At 49.3% G+C, this 19897-nt stretch overlaps 1 protein-coding gene across 5 annotated transcripts in view; it reads left to right on the top strand.

Moving 5' to 3' along the window:
- POC1A (POC1 centriolar protein A) overlaps positions 1-746 on the top strand; it is a 49720-nt gene extending 48974 nt beyond the window's left edge. For all 5 annotated transcript variants that reach the window (XM_058812956.1, XM_058812953.1, XM_058812952.1 and 2 more), the window contains one exon: positions 516-746. In XM_058812956.1, coding sequence (XP_058668939.1) covers positions 516-614 — 99 coding nt within the window. In that variant the 3' untranslated portion in view covers positions 615-746. The remainder of the gene's footprint in view (positions 1-515) is intronic.
- The last annotated feature ends 19151 nt before the right edge of the window (positions 747-19897 follow it).

Here is a 19897-nt window from a genome sequence, read left to right as displayed (position 1 = left end):
AGATATTGCCACTTTTGGAGTGGAGTTTTTCCCCTCCATCTCCTGCTGTATTGTCTTGGGCTGGGAAGGTTTTCTTGCCTGTCATGTCCAGCAAGTTTTGAGTGTTTTAATTACAGCAGACCCATGATGTTGAGGGAAGGGAGGAAATGGTTGGCAGCAAAGAGATAAAATCAGAGCCATAACTGAGTAAAATTGTTTAAAATTTCTGTCTCGTTAGCAGAAATGTGTCTGGTGGCTCTCCAGTGCCTGGTGCCTCATGAACCTGTCCAGGAAAGGAAATGCAGAGCCAGTGCTGAAATGGGTGCTTGGTGTTGTCTGCAGAAGGGCTTTGTGCCCACTGTCTGCTATTGCTCCTCTCTGAAGTCATGCAGGGCTCTGCCCTCCTGGAATACTGACACTGGAGTTCCAGCCTCAAAATATTCCTGTGAATTTAGCATTTTATTGGGCACATTTTATTGGGAGTGCAGTGTGTCTTTGTCAGTAGCTCAACAGCAGCTTTCACTTTTGTTTTGCAGACAGTTTCCATCCTGGAGCAGAGGCTGACACTCACTGAAGACAAGCTGAAGGAATGTCTTGAGACTCAGCAGAAAATCATTCAGAACAGAACAAACTGATTTCCTGAGATTTCCAGGAACTGAAGGAGTTGGGAGGTTTGAGGTTGTGTGTGTTCCTAACAGACTGTGTGTGACTTGCTTTTACAATTTTGAGCACAATCTATTTTTCAATTGGAATGTATAGTTACTGTATCTGTAAATAGCTTTGTTACTTCACTAAAATAAAAGCAATATTTTATTCCTAAGTGGGTAACAATTGTGATCTCTTGTGCTTTCCAGAAGTCCAGCAGCCAGCATGTGGACTGAAGGTCATATCTCTCCTGTCTCTGGGCCTACTAAGTTAAAGTGTGTAAGCACCTTGGAGTTGCCAGATGCCTGGCCCAGGCTGTACTAGGCCAGTTGCTGAGGCATGTGCTGCCTGAAGGTGAGGAGCAAAGTGCTCTCAGGATATCTGGGGCAGTGGTATCTGCTTTCACCTCTGCTCTAGGACCATATTGAGCTTTCACCTCTGCTCTAGAACCATATCAAGCAGGTGAGGTCCTGTGCAACTGGCACCTGGAAGGGTTTGTCTCAGCCAAGTGTCACACAGCAAATCTGACACAGCAGCTGAGCCCCTGGGTGATATTTGTGCAGAGGTGATTAAATCTGTCACATTCAACCTGCTCCCATTTGCAACAGGAAAAATGATTGAGGCTGGAACAGAGGCCCCAGCATGTCAGATGGAGGGTGATTTCCAAGGAGATTTTGCTTCATCTTTGCTTCTTAAATTAAAGACAGGGCAAAGGGACAGGAAGTGGAATGTTTTCTCCATCATGGAACTCCCCTCTTCTCACTGGACTGCCTTGAATTTTTGGTCATTTTGCAGATGTTTTCACTATTGAGTAGCTCATCACTGGCACCTTCCTCCCCTCATTGCTCCTCCTGACTGTTCTGGGGCTTGAGCAGCTGCTCAGTATGTAGCTGCACAAGAGTTTAGACTTCTGGGAGATCCTGTCTGCAACACCTCTTCTGCTAACACATACTGGTGGTCTCCTTTCCTGCAATAAACTCTGACCCACATTCCTGGAGAAACTTGAGCACCCCAGGGTTACCTTCGCACCACTGTCTGTTTGAGCTCTGCAGGCAGGGAGGCTGCCTCAGTCCCTGCCCTTGGTGGTACCTCGTGCCACAGCACCTGCCAGCCCTGCACAGCTTGCAGGGCCTCCATCTCCATGTGTGTTGTGGCACTCTGGATGCTTCCCTGAGGACAGGCTGGCATCCTTACTTCACATGGGGTTTAGCTGGTTTCAAGGCCAGGCCTTGTGGTTTTGGCTTTGGGATGGTTTCAGGTGTTGCACCTGGTTTTGTTGCAGGCTGTGTTGGCTGGGACAGTTCCTTGGTGGTGTTAATGCTCCTCATCCCACAGGTTGTATTTTCCTGCCAGCCACTAGGAAGCTTCTGGTCTCTTTCCCTCCTGGTCCTTTGTACATCTCTAAGAGCCCCTTGCTGGCATGATCACAATATTTCACTCCTTATTTGTGGGAGGCTGAGAGCTTTCTCATTTCCATGCTTGGTTGATGATGAGTTTCTCTCTGCTCTGCCACAGACTTTGTTTTCTGTTTCCAGGCTCTGAGTCTGATAAATCATTACTTTCCCTTAATGGAATCAATTCAGTGGTGATACTCTGTGCTCTTGCTCTAAGCTTTCAGTGGCTTTTTGCTGAGAGCCTGACATCATTTTCATTGAAATGAGCTTGTGTGGTGATGCAGATGGGTGGGGAGGAGGGGACTCAAAGATGCTGTGGCCAATTTGCTGCTGGAAAAACAGCTGTTCCTGCCCTGATCTGCTGCCACTGAAACAATGACATAAATCAGTTGCAAGAGCCTAAACTTTCAACGTGATCCTCAGTATTGTGGACTGGCCTTTGGGATTGAGGTGTGGAGGGGAAAATTGAAACATTCCTATATCAGTTTTTAAGCTCGGGTAGAGCGTGGTGCTAATAATGCCAAAGTTGTGGATTTGATCCCTGTATGGGCCATTCACTTGAGAGTTCGATTCAATAATCCTTGTGGGTTCCTTCCAACTCAGAATATTCTGTGATTTACTTTAAAAATAGCCTTTGCATCCTTTTAATGTGTAGCTTCTAATGTCTTAGAGACACAGAAGCAACTGTATGTAGTATTTTAGAGAGGATGGCAGTACAAGTAACACATTTCATGTGTGTCCAGAGGTGCCCGCATTTGGGCACTTTTGATACACAGATGCTTTTCAGATGTTCTGAGTGAATCCATTTGAAAGATGTAATTGTGCTTCTGAAACAGGTTAAATGCTCAAGTGCTGAGGACAAGTGAAATATAGGGTGTTGTGTTTTAACCCCAGTTGGCAGCTGATCCCCACCCAGCCCCTCACCTCAATGGGATGGGGAAGAGAATCAGAAGACTAAAGAAAACTTGTGGATTGAGATAAAGACAGTTGATCAGGTAAAGCAAAATGTGGAATTCATTCACCACTTCCAATGGGCAGGCAGGTGTTCAGCCATCCCCAGGACAGCAGGGCTCCATCACATGTAATGATGACTTGGGAGGACAAATGCCAGCACTGTGAATGCCCTCCCTCTCTCTCTCTTTCCTCAGCTCATATGCTGAGCATGATGCCACATGGTTGGAGTATCCCTTGGGTCAGCTGGGCTCAGATGTCCTGGTTGTCCCCTCCCAACTCTGTCCCTCAGCCTCCTCTCTTGGGGTGGGGTGAGAAGCGGAAGGGGCCTTGGCTCTGTGTAAGCACTGCTCAGCAGCAAACTAGAGCATCCCTGAATTATCAACTCTGTTACCAGCACTAATCTGAAACAGCCCTATAGGAGCTGCTGGGTAAAAACATAAACTCTATCCCAATCAAAAGCAGCAGATTGGGAAAATTGCTTTTCTTACCTTCTGTTCCATGTTGTTGTAGTGGTAATACTGGGTGGATGGCAGAGGGTAGTCAGAAGAAGAGGGAATCTTACAACCTGTATATGATTTAGGAGGCAAGAAAAAGATTCTGACAATATTAACTACCTACTTTACCCTAAATCTCAGCAACTTCATTTTCCCCCTTACAACCCTCCTACCTGGAATAGGACTTAAAATGTACCAGCACTTCAGAAGGCTGGCTATTGCTTGAGAGGCAGGCAAGGCTTGGAAACTACAAGACTGACATTTTAATCCTTGGGTTTAGATTGAACAACAGCTTAAAAAAAAAATCTTGAGGAGCCCAAATCCTGTTGTCTGTCTTGTTCTGAGGCTCTTTATCCACGAAGCAGCACAGGTTTTGAGTGCTAAGGAGAGAGTAGCCTCTGGAGTGAGTTAAACCCACTTTTACACTCATGATCTCTTTTTTTTTTAATGTAGGCACATCTGCAGTGTCCCATTTGTGAAGCTGTTAACTCGGGGAGCAGTGGAGCAGCCAAGTGAGGAGCAGCCTGTGGCTTGTCCTTAGGCTGCCATGGCTTCTGCACTGCTCGAGGACAAATCCTGCCTGGCAAACCTCATGTGGTGAGCTCTGTGCAGGAGGAGCCCACGAAGAGTTAAGGATTTTGTTTTGGATCTCCAAGGCACGGTGGAAGCCAAGTTCTTAAAAAAGTAGTTTAATTTGTTGCCATTACATTTGCCAGACATATGACCTCACTAAACTTTCAGCAAGGGTTCTTTGTGCTGAGATTGGCCCCTGGGGAGCCTGGTGCTGCTGCAAATGGCTTTGGCTGCTGTGAGCATGGAGCATGTTAAACATAACTGTGATCTGTGAAAAAGTAAGAATCTTCAAGCAGTGCCCACTTTCCTTCCTGTCTGGGAGCTGGAGTTGGACAGATACAACAACAGAGCTTTACTGAATAGGCAGAAACAGCAGAGCACTGTGGTTCTGACTCTCCTGGCCAGGAAATGCAATGGCCAGGAGCATCCTCTGCCCACAGGCTCGTCACTGGACATGGGTCCTGCCAACTAACCAGGAAATATAATCCAACTATGATCTAAGTAGCTGGGCTAAAACTAGCCAGCCTTGTGGTACAAATCACTTATTATATAACCTCCTTAAAGAGCTGCTTTTGAACGAAGTGTTTTTTGAAACACGAGTGAGTAGGAGGGGAGGGAAGCGAATCGTTTTACAAAGGTTTGTCACTCTGACGTGAGAGCAGGGCTGTGTTTCTTCTCTTGCTTTTAGAAATGGTTGGTTTACAAGTGCTTCTCAAGTGGCAGGACCTGATCACTGGTAGTTTTGGGAAGGAAATAAGCTGGGAAAGAAGATTCTTGTATTGATATTCTTCTGTGTATTTGACCTGTGGATTTAGTGTGCTGTAGGAAGTTTTACGTGTGTCTCAGGGAAAGGTGGGATTTGCAGCTCTACAACAGAGCTGTCACTGCAGGCAGACATCACTCTTCAGTCCCCCTGTTCTCCTTGTCAGAGGAGATGTCTATAAATTCCTTCCTCTGTTGAGGTACAGGTTCCATGAAAGAAGAGTTTGTCAGAGATTTGAATGTGGGGCGTCAGTGAAAAGAGTGATGGGCTTGCAGGGCACAGGTTTCTGGCATCCCTTCTTTTCTCCCTGTCTCCTTGTAGCACAGCAGCCAGTGCTGCTGGTAAACGTGTGCTGAGAGCCTTTTGCACTGCACAAGTGGTGGCTGTCACCTCAGGTGGAGTTTGAAGTTACCTGGTATCAATTCTCAGCAAAGGTGAGGGTATATGGTTAAACCAGCAAGATGGGAGAGAGTGCTGTGGGGTGGTTTCTGGGTGGGGGTGAGCACTGTGAACACCTGGACATGTTCTGGCAGAGGGTCATTTTCTGCTTAGCTGTAGCTGAGACAGGCCAGGTGACCACTGCTCCAGGCCAGGAATTTGCCATCTGCAAGGAAGTCTTTCCCCAGTGACCACCTTTAGATTTCTTTATAATCACTCCAGCCCTTCCTCCCTGATAATGCAATACAGCTGGAAACACACCGCTCTGTTGTCACAAAAATGCTGGGCTTGAACCAGTGCCGTCACCCAGTGCCAAAAAGCTGTCACCCCTGTTCTCCCTGGCTGTTTCTGCTCCCTGCAGGCACCTTCCATGCAGCTCATAACTCACTGCTGCCTTCCAGAGATGAGGCAAGCTGAGGATACAGTGGTGCTCTGTGTGGCACGAGGATTTTTCTGCAAATTTCCAGTGAGGAATGCTGCTGTGGCCGATCCTGCTTTCTGCAAGAGCTTGTGGCTGTGTGGAGCATGTGCCACTGGTGGTAGCTGTTCTTGCAGCTGGTGACTGAAAGGGTTAAGCTGAGCAGCTGCCTGCATGGAGCTCCTGCTTCCCTCTGGGGTGGCTGCTCCTGGCAGGGATTCCCTCCTCATGTTTTCACAGCCAGAGCTGAGCCTTGGTGTGCTGCAGTCTTCCAACTGCAGGAAGGGCTTTGCCTGTTCCAGCTGAAATGAGCACCTTGGAGTGTGCTGGGCACCATGGGATCCTCTGGCAGCATGGGCAGGGGACACGGGGGGCATTGCTGTTCCCCTTGTGTGAGTCCCCTCTGCCACAAGGGCTCTGCCTGTCTCCTGTTACACCTGGTCCATGAGGTGACCAGGGCTAACTGAGATGGTTTTCATCCTGTGACAGCCTAGGAATATCCTTTTCCTTTTGTTCTTCTAGGCTGTGGTTACTTCAGGAGACATTGTTCTTTTCATTCTGGGAGCAGTAGGTGTTGATTTCTGTGTCAGAGTCTTCTAACGCAGGCCTCTGTCTGGAAAAGTTTCTCATTGCATGTTGGATTCCCTAGGCTGGGAGCTTTTTAGAGGAGTTAGGGATGAAGATTTTGGCTTTTGGCACTTGTCCCCTGTGGACACCAGTCAGTAGAACCAAGGCAGAGGTAGCTGTGGTGTTGCAGAAACTCCTTGGGTGCTCCTGGAGTGAGAAAGGCAGGCTTCAAGATCATGTTTGTGAAGCAGGATCCCCAAGGTGACCTGTTTGACTCTGGCCCTATCTCTGTGCTGTTAAGTTAATTAACAAATAACTCTAATGCCACTTGATCTCTTGCTTAAAGATCAATGCTTGCCTGCTGGGCTATTTTTTCTTTGTAGCTCCTCTTTGTTTCTTAAGGGAGAGATTATTTGACCTGTGTATTTGTGTGATGTGTTTCTGTCTTGTACTCTATTATTTATGAAATCAATAGGTCTTAAAAAGGAGCTCTTACCACAAAGTGTCTGGAGCAAGGTGTGCTGAGGAGAAAGTGAAAACCTGCCTGCTGGCCAGCCTTTCCCATCTCCCATGCTGGAGAGAAGAGGAGCTCACCTGAGCACAAAGGGGTGGATTGTCCATGAAAATGCTTTAACAGCGGCCCAGGTGATGGGGGCAGAAGCAGAAATTCTTGCCTGAGTACCTGCAGGTCACACAGTGGAGCAGGGCCAGAAATAAGGGCGGGCCATGACATTTGGTGTTTTAAATTTGGCAGCCCAGGTGGGAGGTGGGGGGTATGGTCCATGCTACGTGCTGCAGAGGATGCTGAAAATTCTTGGGATACCTTTGGGAGGAGCTGTTGGTGGTGTTGAGCAGGCTCAGAGTGCTCTGGAGACATTGCAGTTGTGGTGAGGGAAAGAAACAAAGCTGAGCAAGTGTCTGTGTCTGGTCCCTCTCCCACCCTTTGATAGTGATGGACTTGTTTTCCCTGCCTCCTGTGCTCCCTCCCCAAGGGTCAGCAGTGCATTTTGGAGGTTGTGTTGTTTGCTGCAATTCCCCCACTCTGCCTCTCCTCACTGTGTGCTGCCTTCATTGCCAGCTCTCACAGCAGAAGTGAAGATGAAAGACAGCAGAGATAATTATATTTAATAGCAATGAAAATCGGTGTGGTGATTGAGGGCCTGCTTTCCTTCCTGCTCTCCCACCTATTGAAGTTGGGAGGCAGCTTTGAAATCTCACATGGTCATTTGACCAGCCCTGTACCAGGCTCCACTGTGGCACCAGAGGGGAAGGGAAAGCCAGGTGGCATCTGTGTTGTCTGGATTTTCCAGCCTGGCCCAGGTAGACAGAAAAGTCTTTTCTCCCCTCACTTAAATAAAAAGCCCCTTTGCCCCTTCTACAAAGTGCCTCTTCCCTATCCCCAGCAGGTTGGCTCACCTGCCTTTTGGATGCAAATACTTGCTAATTTCTAAGTTGGGAAAGGAGCAACAGAAAGCTAATAAAAGTCAGCTGAAGTCCTCTTTCCTTAATCCACCCCAGCAGTTCACAGTCTTGATCAAAGAGCTGTGGGATCAGCTGCCACTCATCCTACAACCAGCTGCTGTGGCCCTGTCCTGGGAGCCAGGCTCTGGGAGAAGGTGCTGGAATGCCAAATGGTAAATCTCCAGCAGACACTGGAAAGGTTTTCCCTGTCTTTGAGACTGGCATGAAATGGATGCTGTGCTATCTCAGGTGTTCAGAGAGCTCAAGACTGAGTGAGTGACAAAGGGACTGTGACTCCCATGGTTGGAGCCAGTGTGTCTGTCTGTCTGTCTGCAGTGAGTGGCGAGGCAGTGCAGCCACCAAGCCCGGGGCAAGGGCATGCAGTGGCCTTGGCAGAAACCTCTTTAAAGAATGACTGGAATTCTTATCCCAGCATTTATTTGATGTCCTGGGACCCATTCTTACCCTTCATCAGCTTCCCACCACCCTGCACCAAACGCTGCTCACTGCGAGTGTCATCCCCCAGGCTGTGCAGCCAGAGTGCAGGATGTGGCAGTGACCCAAATTATTCCTGATGTGTGGCTTACTCCCCTCTCCTGTGGCTATCTGTAACCTGCCTCCATCCTCCTGAAACCCTCCTGCCTGCACAGACCATGACACTTTCCTTTCCTGCACACCAGGGAGATGCTGGATCTGGCTCCACCTCCTCCCCACGTATTTCTGCTTTGTGATTTTTGTTTGCCTCTCCTTTCCTGTAGCCTCTCAAGAAGCCTGGCCTGACTGAGAACTGTGTGCACTGTTTCTTATCCTACCCTGGCAGTCATGGGCTTCTGCAGGCTCTACACCTGAGGTCCCCCAGTTGGTGGGTTTTCCAAAACCCTTTTCTAAAGGATTTCAGGGCCAGTCCTGTGAGACAACACAGGGCTGGAGGGAAAAACATGTACTACTTGAGTGTACTGGTATGTGTGTGAGTTACACTACATCCAGGAGTCTGGGACAGTGTGGGAACAGTCTTTTTCTCCAGCTGGTGATCCTTCCTGGACCCCCACCACATCCCTGCTGGGAGGTTTCTCTGCTCTCCTGTCTGGTGGAAGCTGTCACATAGGTGGGATGTCTCATAATGCCAGCATGGCACAGACATCCTTGGGATCTTTGCTGGAGACCTGTGAGGTGTGAGAGGCCATACTCCAGCTACCCTTCATGGACAGGGATCCTGACTCACTGGGAGGTGCAGTGACTTGTTTCAGACCATGGCACTTGCCTGCAGTGGTTGTGCTGTGGCCTCCAGCTGGAGCATGGTGAGGCAGGTTTGGTTGCAGCTGCCTGGGTGCTGCTGGCAGTGGGAGTGTGGTGTGGCTGGAGCATCCAGCTGTGGTGCCACAGCCTCAGCTGGCCCTTGCAGCCTGTGTGGGGCTCAGCTTTGCAGCTGCAGTGGCTGAGCCAAGATCAGCACCTGTGTTTCTGTTTCTTTTGGCTGTCCTGTGGGACACTTGTGGCTTTGCCTACTGGAAGGCACCCCAGAGTTTGGGTGCTGGGTAGGGATGTGGTGTTGCAGCAAAAGTTTGGTTTGGCTCTGAGCTCCCTGTCCTGAGCTGGAGCTGATGATTGACCCTGGAGACCTGGGCCTTTTTCTCCATAGACAGGGATAATATTGCTGTGAAAGGGGTGGTGTGGAAGTCAAAGCTAAGTGGTACCAGAGTTACTGATAAAAAACCTGCTGGTGTGGAAAGCTACAGGAAAACTCACTGTGGTGATGTTCTCCCCTCTGTTGTTACAGTCCATGAGATGGAAATGTCAGTCAAAACAGAGGCTGCTGAGAGTGAACCAGTCTCTTTGGAGATTGCAGAGCAGCATCCTAAAGACATGTCCTCACAGTTCCTGCATCCCTCACCTGTGTCTGTGCTTGGCTGAGGAAATAGCTCATGGCTGTGTTGAAATGTGTTTGGTTGGGTGACAGCCCAGGTGCAGAGCTCTGGGTGCTCTTTCATTTCCTGTGCATCTTGCAGCTCATCTCTTGAGTGCTTTCTCAAGAGGCTTTCTTGTCTTCCACACCAAACCTCCTCCCTTGTTGACTCTTCACAGTATAGTTTCTACACTTGGATTTTGTGTCTTAATTCTTTCTCTTTGTCTCCTGAGGGTTTCATGCCTGTTAGGCTCACTGGAGACCTCTGAGAAGGAAGGGATCCTTCTCTCCTTTTTTCTTCCCTGCAGACTGCATCTCTTGACAAAAGGCCCTTCTCCCTATTGTGTTGTGCTGAGTGACTAGAGTGTGTCCCTGCTTCAAGTCCCTTTTCTTGGCTCTCTCTCAATATGCTCAGAATTTGCTGATAGGATTTGCAGTTCTTGAGAACCACATCTTTCCTCAAGCATCAGGGGTGGAACAGACTATCACCACCACTTTGAGACTGGTTTCCTTGGTTGTGGGCTTCAGGTGCAAATCCCAAAATTAAGGTTTCCTTCCCAAAGGCTTGCAGAGTGCAAGAGAAAGCATCTGTTGTCCAGCAGATGCCATACATAGTGTGTTACTGATAACCACAGTGATATCCTGCAGTGTGAACTCGCCTCTCAAAGCTGACCCAGGGAGCTTGTGCTGTGAGATAAGGCTGTGCTGGATGGGATCTGCCCTGGCTGGCTGTGTTACACCTGCATTGCACAAAGAGGGTTGCTCAGGCAGTGTTACATCTTTCCCTAATGTGTTTGGGGTGATACCTGCACTTTCACCATGGCCCAGGGTGGCTCAGGGCATGAGGAGAGGCTGCTGCAATAGGCAGAGGAAGGAGCCAGAGATGAGGCTCCTGCTGCTTAAGCTGGCTGCTATGGAGTAGGAGGATTTCAGAAAAAATCCACACAATTTGGACGTGCCCAACACTTCCCTGAGCCTGTGAGCTTGACCAGCCCCCAGGCAGCCCAGCTCCCCCCACCCTGTGCTGTGTGGGGCTGTGCAGCTGAGGGAGCTGGGGAGGTCGTGTCCTCACCCAGCCACAGGGGAGGATTAGCTCCCTAAACCATGCCAAGACAATAAGCTGCAGATCAAAGCCGATGAGGTTGGCCAGGCTGTGTGCACTTCATCTGCCCTTCATCGCCCATGGATCCTGCCTGGGGGTCCGAGGGTCACCCAGCCTGGGGGAACAGTGCTTTGGTGGTCTCTGTGCAGATTGTGGGGACAGTTTAGGCTGCATGGGAGGCATAATCAGGAGATTATCATACCTTCTCTTATCTTAAATGCCATCTCTTATCATACCTTCTCTTGTCTTAAATGCCATCTCTTATCTAAATGCCCTCAGTTGTGCCTTCTGCAACAAAAGCTTACAGGTCTGAGTTTACCAGGTGGTTGCTGTGGTGTGGCTGGGTGAGCAGCAGATGCCTGCCTGTGAAGGGAAGCTTGCAATATCTTGTCTTTGGTGCATGATGCTTGTGGAAAGCCTCTGGGCTGGCTGACCTGGAGTCTCTGTACTGCTCTAGAGAGTGAGGTTTCATGTTGTGGAACTGAAAATGATGAATGAAGGCTGGGGAGTGTGGGCCTCCAGCTTTACACCAGTTTTCTGGAACAGAACATCTGCACTGTTAGAAAACACTTAACTGGTGTAAACCCTTCTTGAAGGAACTGGGTTTTACTGCAGCAAGACTCTCCTCAGTCCAGGGCAAATGCCTGCTCTTCTCAAAGCCCATCCAGTGTTTCTGCACAAGCTCATTTTGTGTGGGCTCTTTCAGAGGTCTGACAGTTATTAAATCTTACAAACCAGGTCAGTAAAACTCCTGCTTGGCTCCCAGGCTGAAGGAGCTGGTGTCACTGGAGGCAGTGCTGAGTGGGCCATGGTTTTGTACCTTCCATCAGGAACCAGGTGGGTCTAGGAGAAATGCTGACTGCCTTTCTTGAGGTGCTGGAGAGCTGAGGTAGAGCTGACAGCTCTGGGAAATGTGTCATACCTGTTGCAGGTGTTCAGGAAGTGTTTTAAGTGCATGCTGCACACAGAACTGTCCCTCTGCCCAGGACCCAGGTGGGTTGTGAGCTGTGCCAGGGTACACAGTCATGGGCAAGGATGGACAAGTACCTTGGTGGAAATAGTGACACTATTGCATTCTCTGATGAGTTGGCTTTCCTAATTTCCCACTCCAATTTTGACACGTGTGGATAGAAAAACAACTGTGAATATTTTCCCATAAAAATTGCCTTTGTTTTCCAGCACACTCCAGATCTGATAGAAATGTTTTGGGGTGGGAGGGATTAATTGCCCTTAGCACAAACTCATTTTGCAATGCAGGTGTAAGGTGTAATGGCACATCCTTTATCAGGAACTTGGAGCCTCATTGCTCTCGTAGAGGTAATTCTGAGTTTTTTTCCTGTTACACAGATCCCATAGATGTTTCCATATACTCAGTTGTGTTGTGGAGGAGGAATCAAGCAGCAATTTTCTGGTTTTCATTCATGCTTAGAGACCTCTGGGGTCTTTGAAGGAAAGAAATGACACTTTTCTTTTATGACTGAAAGAAAATTTATTGTCCTGTTTGAAATTGCTTGTTTCTTATTGCTTAGTTGTTTTTAGTCTTCCAAGGGACAAGTGGTTATGATTTCCCTGCTGTTGTTGAAATATGATAGACTTCTCATTGGATAGCATTGGGGAAAATTTTCTTTACCAAAAGTGGAAATTTTGGGAGTCGATTTAGTGCTTCAGCAGGAGTCATTCTGCAACAGCAGCAAATGGCCTTTGCTGCCAGCCAGCATCTACTGACTTGCTGTGAGTGAAGCTGGGTGAGCAATTCAGGTGAACAGCAATTCTGCAAAAAAAGTCACTTCCTTTACCCTGAGCCCATCACAGATTTAGGCTGACTTTGGTCAGGGCAGTGCTGGGATTTTTGCTGCTTCTCTGTGCTCAAAGCACTCCCTTGGAACTGCATCCAGGTGCAACCTCCTCTTGCTTCTGGAAAGATCTGAATCCATTTTGCCCAGTTCCTAAATCCTATCACCTTGTTTTATTCAGTATTTTTTCAGTCATTTTTTCAGTAAGAAGCTGCTCAGTTTGTCCTGTGTTGAAGCTCATGGAGATGGGGGAAGATAAGTCTTAAATGATCATTGGCATTGGGACATCAGAGCTAATTTCTAAGGCATCAGGGAGGAAAAGGCTCTCTAAATCACACCCCCTGGCACCCTGATGTTCCCTGCTTGGCTGGGGACACCTGCATGCTTCCCCCCTGGCCTTGGATGACAAAATGACTCCTTGATGTTTGTGGTGTCCCCTTCCAGGTGTTGTGGTCCTTCACCACAAGCCTTGGAGGGCTGCTGTGACCCTTGGGTTCAAGAGGAAATCAAGGAGAATTCAGCAACTTTTGTGCCTCTGGAAAATATTTTCAAATATTTGCCCTGGACTGAAGAGCAGGGGAAAAGTGACCAAATAAATTGGAATCCTCCAGAGCAGAAATGTCTGAGGCACAGCAGCTCTCCAGAGCAACAAAGCAATTGAGCTGGACTCCCTTTCCTCACACACAGACCTTCCACTGAGGCTCTCCAGGGAACAGACCTGAGGTCTAATTCCAGAGATCTGGGCTGGAGGACCTGGCCCTGGGGACAAGTGCAGCAAGGATGTTGTCTCTCCTGCTGGGTGTTGGGATGATGCAGCCCTGTGTAGGTGTGAAATGTCAGCATGAATGTTTACCCAGGGTGCCTGACGTGACGTGCAAGGACCTGCCTGTCATTTTGGACCATCTGTTTCTTGCTGTGGAGGTGTCTCTTGCCTTTCCTGGTGTCTTCCTCAGCCTGGTTCTTCTCTTTCCAGTCATGGTCCTTTACTGCAGGTGCTGCTCTCTCCCTCTTCCTGGTCTTCTATCCTAAGCCTGCTCTGCAGCCTTCTTCCCACCAACATCCTGGTGCTGGGTTTGGGTTTTTGTGGTGGATTTGATTCCCCTTTTGTGATCTTGTTTTTCCCCATTTAAATGGCTCTTGCTGTCTCTCCCTCCCCTTGGCATGGAAGAGACACACTCAGGCTCTGCCTGTCTGACTTGCACTTGCTCAAGCCCTGGGGACTGCAGAGCTCGTCCTGACGTGATCCTGCAGCAGTGGAGAACACCTGTAACACAGGGGAGAGAGATTTACTGCTGGAGTAACCAGGGAAATGGGAAATGCCTGCCTGACTGCCTTGGAGCCCTTCTGTGGCTCTCCCAAAAGACTCTGCTCAGGGAAAAGCTCCCCTGGTTGTTTCCCCTCCCTGTTCAGGGCTTGGCAGCACTGTAGGACAGTGTGTTTGTGCATCTGTGGGTGATTCTTACCCTGACCCCACACTGTGGGTCCCTGGTGCAGGGGGAAGGGGCCATGTGCCCACTGCAGCCTCATGTCAAGTGGGATGTGACTGTAGTCAGTTCTGCCTTGTTTTTGGTGTCAGGGAAGGGATCATCCCTTTATCTCCCACCTCTGAGACAGGAGTTTTGTTCTGCTGGGGGAGTGCCTTTCTCTGAGGGAAAGGGGAAGAGCAGGGAGGAACAATGCCAGGAAGATCTGATCCTGTCATTTCCCTCCCAGCCCTGTGTAGGCCTGGGCACTGTCTGCCCCTGCCACCACCACAGCTTTTGGGTGGGCACAGGGTGTCCTGTGCCTTGGCATCTCTCCTCTGGCCATGTGGTTTCTCCTTGCATTGTGGTTTCTCTTCCCAGGGCAGATGATGAATGAAGGAGAGCAGTTCCCAGGACATCTCTCCTGGGTAGCCCTCTATGGTGCTATGGTGATTTATTTTGCAGGATTGATGTGTTGTGCACTTCTCTCTGGCTGATTCAAGCAAACACACACAAATAACTCTGCTTTTATCTGCCCAGGTCCAGACCCTGCTCAAAGCCTCCTCCTGGCATGACTCACTCCTGGGCAATCCCTGGAGAAAATAGATGTGGTAATTCAGTTGCAGGTCCCATCCTTTTCTCACGGCCCTGTGGTCAGCTGGCTTTGTCAGATGTGCTCCAGGTGGCTGACAGGAGAGCAAGGTGCTCTGAGCAGGAGCCTTGCATCAGCCAAGTGTCTTTTCCTGCCTCTCCTGTCCTCCCAGAGGGATCCTGCTGGTTGACAGGGTACTTGTCCCACAGCCACTTTGGGACACTTTCTGTCAGCTGTGACACTTTGGCTCTGGTAGAGGTGTAAACTGGGTTCTTGATCCATTGAGTAATTCATATGAAGTAATTCATAAAAAATGTGCACTGTCACTTTGGTTGATGTCCTGGCCTTTGTTGGTTTCTGTGAGGGTAAATTTTGTTCACTGAAAATTTTGTTGTTTTTACAGAATGCCTTTTTTATCATCTTGTTTTCCTTTCTCCTATTTTGCCTTTCTATGTCCTCCTTTTTAATCCTAAAGTAAAACCTCATCATAAACTAAAATCCATATTTTAGGAAAAACCAACACATAAAATTGAAGAAGGAAGCTGGAATCCAATTTGATGAATAATAAATAATCCTGGACTCAGAAAAGCCTCAGCTATTTTTCTCAAAGCATCCAGTGCACTACTGGCTTGATTGGCTGCTATAAATATTGGCCAGGTTCTTTCAACCCTTGGGAAGGTAAGTGAGAGGCCAGTGCCAGGTTTGGGATGATGAAAGGGCCAGAGGAAGGGGCAGATGTGTAACTGTGAGCAGGGAGCCCAGCCCCAGTGTGGGCTGGCAGCTCAGGGTGCAGCACAGAGCCCTGTGCTTGATGTGGGATCTCCCTTTGCCACAGCTCCAGCACCAGCCTGGGCCAGAAATTGCACTGATTCCAGCATGGCAGGGTGCTGGCTCCCTCTAGCATGGCAGGATGATGGCTCTGGCTCCATCCAGCATGGCAGGGTGCTGGAAACCTTCCTGCCCACACAAAGAGCTGAACCTTCGTGACAGGCACTGGGTGCACCCTGACATCTCCATGCTGCTTGAGGCTGAGGGCTTTGGAGAGCTGACACTCCTCACACAGCCTGGAGTGATGGAGCAGTTGGACATCAGGGGGCAGCTTGGGGATGTCCTTCCTTCCTTCCTAGGGCCTTAGAGGAGCATTTTTGCTTTGTCAAGACCCACTTGTGACAACTGGAGCTTTGTCCTCTCTCTGTCTTCAGTGAGTCAAGTTTTTATTCTGCTTTCCTGCACAATCTGCATGATCATAGGGCCATAGAATGGTTTGGGTTGGCATAGGCCTTAAAGATCATTGAGTTCCACTTCCATGCCTTGGAGATGAGCTGTTCTAGATGATACCTTTCACTAGATGAGCTTGCTCAAAGCTCCTGTGCAATCTTGAACATGGAGCCCTTTCTGCTTGACATGCTGGCAACTCCTAAACTCACAGGACTTGTCTGCCTCTCATCTTTCCATGCTTACAAAGCCCTTGCTGCTGTTCAGCTCCAGCACAGCTGGCCTCTGTCCAGCCCCCTGGGGCAGGTTGCTGCAGGATTGAGTGTGGTCCCTTCTGGCACAGCCTGAGCCTGGACTTGTCCCCAGCCCTGCCTAGCACAGGGCTTGAGCACAGCCCTGAAGGAGGAGATAAGAACAGCCTTTGTGTGTCCGACTGGAGCATCTCCTGTTTCCAGCAGCAATTGTGAGGGATGCCAAGAGCCTAGAAGAAGAATCAGGGGCATGTGTGGTCCCATCCTTCCCTGGCAGGCAGCCCTTGGCAAGCCATTGCTTAAACTCTGCTTCCCCTGGCAAAGATGGTTTCCATCATGCTTGAGAGAGGATGGCTTCTCCAGGAATTGATAACCTCTGTTATTATCACAGCTGCAGCTTGTCCTCCAGGCTCTGTGGAACACTCCCATCACCAAGGCTGCTGTTCCTGACCTCAGGGGCTGCACCTTGCAGTTTCTGGCCTGAGGAGCGTGCATCAGGCTGGGCTATGTCCTGCTTTTCACTGCAAGGACTTTGTCTTCCTGTGGTGGCCCATGGCACACCTGCACAGGGCTGGCTTGACTGGCCAAGTCATTGAGGAGACCAAGTCCTTGAGCACGGTCACCTGAAGAACAAGAAACATTTGGAGATGTTTTCCCCTTGACTTTATAACTTTCCAGTGGAGCTCATGACAAAGAAAGAGCTGCATTGCTGCCACCATGAATGTCAGGTGGCCTCTGGTGTACTTGCCATTGGTGCTACCCTCAGTTTCCTGGTCTGAGGGGCTTTCACTGCTGTTGGTTGGGCGATTTTTTAGCAAGTTGCCAAGGGGGATTCTCCAGCAGCACTGCCTCGAGGATCCTGGCTGTGGTCCCTGCCTGTGCTGGCCGTGCTGCAGTCGGATCCAGTAGCATCGTGTCCATTTCCATGGCAACAGCACGTGCGTGACCATAATAAAGTCAGATTACAGCTCCTTCCCTGTGTGTGTGGGCAGGAAAGGAGTTTTCTGAGGTAAGAGCTCAAATGACTTGCAAAGGAGCATTTTGGCTGGGTAAAGACAGACTTTCCAGTGGTTAGGGAGGCTGTTTGTGCAATGCTGGAAATGCTAATGAAGATTGTGTGAATTTTCTGGGATTTTTTTTTTGCTCTTCCAAGCAGATTTCATACACACATGTAGTAGGAGCTAAATTTAAGGGGTGATTGTCCAGAAAGGGCTACAGAACAGGTCTCTGAAGCTTTCTTGTCCCACAGGGTAATAACATGGGCTGTGCATTTTCTCAGAAGTGGCTTTAATGCTGTGGGATTCAGTCTCAGCTTGGAGCCTGCTGCTGTTTGTCATGGGCTGAATGCCAACAGCCCGGCTGTGGGGAGAGCTCACACACAGCCCTTGAATTTATTCTGTGAAGAGCAGGAGCTGGGCAGGACTCTCTGCTTGGCCAGTGGTGAAGGTGGTCTCCTCTGGAGATGTGGTGTAGTCCCAAGGGGTCCATTTGGTACCTCTGGAGGTCTCTTCCACATGAGGCCGTGACAGGGCTGTTGGTAGGTCACTGGTGCTGGTTGATGTGGTTTGGGCTGTTGGTTGGTTGCTCTCCAGCACTGTCAGCACCCGGGCTGAGTTTGCAGGGATCTGAAATGATGAGTCCTTTGACCCCAGCACTTTGGTAAAAAAGCAGGAACCCTTTTAATGTGGTCAAACCTGGCTTTCCTTGTCCAGTTCAACTACAACTAGTGAAGTGAGATTCCTGAGTGGGCTCAGGAGTGTAATTTCTACTTCAGTATTGAGCCATGCACAGGACCAGCAGGATTTAGGCACCACATGGGTTTTGGAGCACCAGGCATCTGAGCTGTGCTGGGGATGCTGGTGTGGGAAGGACTCCAAGGAACCTTGCTGCATTCTCAGAGTGCCAGGTGTATCTTGGTGAGGTTTCTGTGGTGGCTCCTCGCTCAGTCTCATGGGGTAACATCAAAGGAGGCTGCCAGGGGAAACAGAGACCAAGGTAATGCCTCATCATGGGAGAGCTTTGAAAGCCCTGGCCAAGGGAAACCTGCCTGATGGGTCCAGTGGGGCTGGCAAAGCTGGCTCTTCCCAGCTCAGTGTGTGGGGCTGTGTGACAACTGTGCATGGATGGGACTGTGGGACACTGCCCTGGTGGCTGCTTACAACAGAAAATAGGGCAGTGCTGGGGCAGGTACTGCAGCCTGAGGAAGCTCCCAGAAGGTTCTAGGGAGGGGTTTGGTTGTGGGTTAGAAAAGGTCAGGCCCCAGGTACTGTCAAATGTCACAGAGGTTCAGCACCACAGACATCCTGTGGGTTTGTGTTTCCCCTTCCCATGGCAGCCACGGCCTCTGCTGTGGCCCCCAAGATGTGGCTGGGAGCTGACAGTGTGTTCTGGAGGTGGCACCCGGGTGGCACCCACTGACTCAGCCAGTGGGTGTGAAACCAGGGGCTGGCTTTAGCACCAGCCCTGCCAGAGGGATCTCAGCAGTTTCAAAGCATCCTCGCTGCTCAGCCCGGCTTGGCTCCCTTTCAGCAGCCTCTTGCTTGAGCACCAAATTCCTCCTCGGGAAGTGCAATATTCATGAAGGAGACACGTTAATTAGCAAGCTGTCTGCTCCCTGCTTTGGCATGTGAGTAGGTGGTGTTACCTCTGGAATTAGGTTGAAATCCGTTTGGTATTTAGGTGCATTTGATTTGCAAGAGCTTGTAGGCCCCTTAAAGAGCACCTCTAAAGCACGTTGAGCTACACACAACTTTCATGTGATGTGTTTTCTTTCTGTCACTCTGGGACATGCAAGGACACCTCATTGCCAAGCTGGTGTCCCCTGGCCATCTGAACAAACTGTGGGCAGCTGACTGCCGGCATTCAGGACAGATGCACTCATTCCTGAGTGCATCCTCTCTTGCTGGCACAGCAGCCAGCAGGTCAAGAGATGTGTGGTTATCTCCGACTTGGTTGTGGAAGTTGCTCAGAGGAGGCTGATTCTCAAATTGCACTGTGTTTGGAAGTCAAATGAGCAAACCCCAGCTCTGCAGCTCCGCAGCAGCCGTGTGTGGCTTTGCTGTCCCCAGCCTGGAGAAAAGTTACTGTCTCTGGTTGGCAGTTTTGAGCCCCAAAGGAGTTGTGTTGCAGCCTCTTATTGAACCCCAAGGGCATGGAAGGGAACACAAAATGGTAAAAACACCATCAAACCCAATTAATTCCAAATCAATTCCTGGCTATTGCCACCACCATCACTGCTCCAGTGCTACTATGTTGTCTTCAAGTATCAGTAAGTTTTGGCAACTTCTCTTGGGCATGAGAAGCCAGAATCTGTGGAATGGAGATTTTTTTTCCCTGAATCTTTTTAAGATATCTCCCTGTTCTGCTGTATTCTAGGAGTAAGAAGGTAGAAAGTGAAGATGCTAAAAAAGACTAAAAATCTTGTGTGTTGTAATTGAGAAATAAGATTTTCTTCCCTTTTGTAAATGATTTTCAGTGGTTTCAGTATTCTCTTTTGCTTTCTGTCATAGCAAAAAAATGAGAGGAAAAAATGGAAGCAGTCATGAAAAGACCAAGTGTTTTTAATTTTCTGGTCAATCTCTTAAGAACTTTAAAGAAATGGCTTGTGCTAGTTTTTGGAAAAAGGCAGAGAAATTCCAGTTTCTGCCTGTCATTTTTTCCTCCCCACTTGAAATAATTCATCCAGGCCTAAATTAAACCATTTGATTTGGAAACTGGGGCAGAAGGTGAGTGTTTGTGGGTGTGTTGGCAGGGGCACTCTGAGCAGAGAAAAGCTTTTGGAAGGGCAGGATGCAGCCCCAGCACTGCAGGGTGAGCTATACTGGGACTGCCTTTGGTAGAACCACGGCGGGTGCTGCTGGGGTGGACGAGGAGGTGAAGACGCCAGCCCAGA

The sequence above is a fragment of the Ammospiza caudacuta genome, chromosome 12 (assembly GCF_027887145.1).
Source record: "Ammospiza caudacuta isolate bAmmCau1 chromosome 12, bAmmCau1.pri, whole genome shotgun sequence".
Lineage (NCBI taxonomy): Eukaryota > Metazoa > Chordata > Aves > Passeriformes > Passerellidae > Ammospiza > Ammospiza caudacuta.
This window is presented reverse-complemented; position numbering and strand designations above follow the sequence as displayed.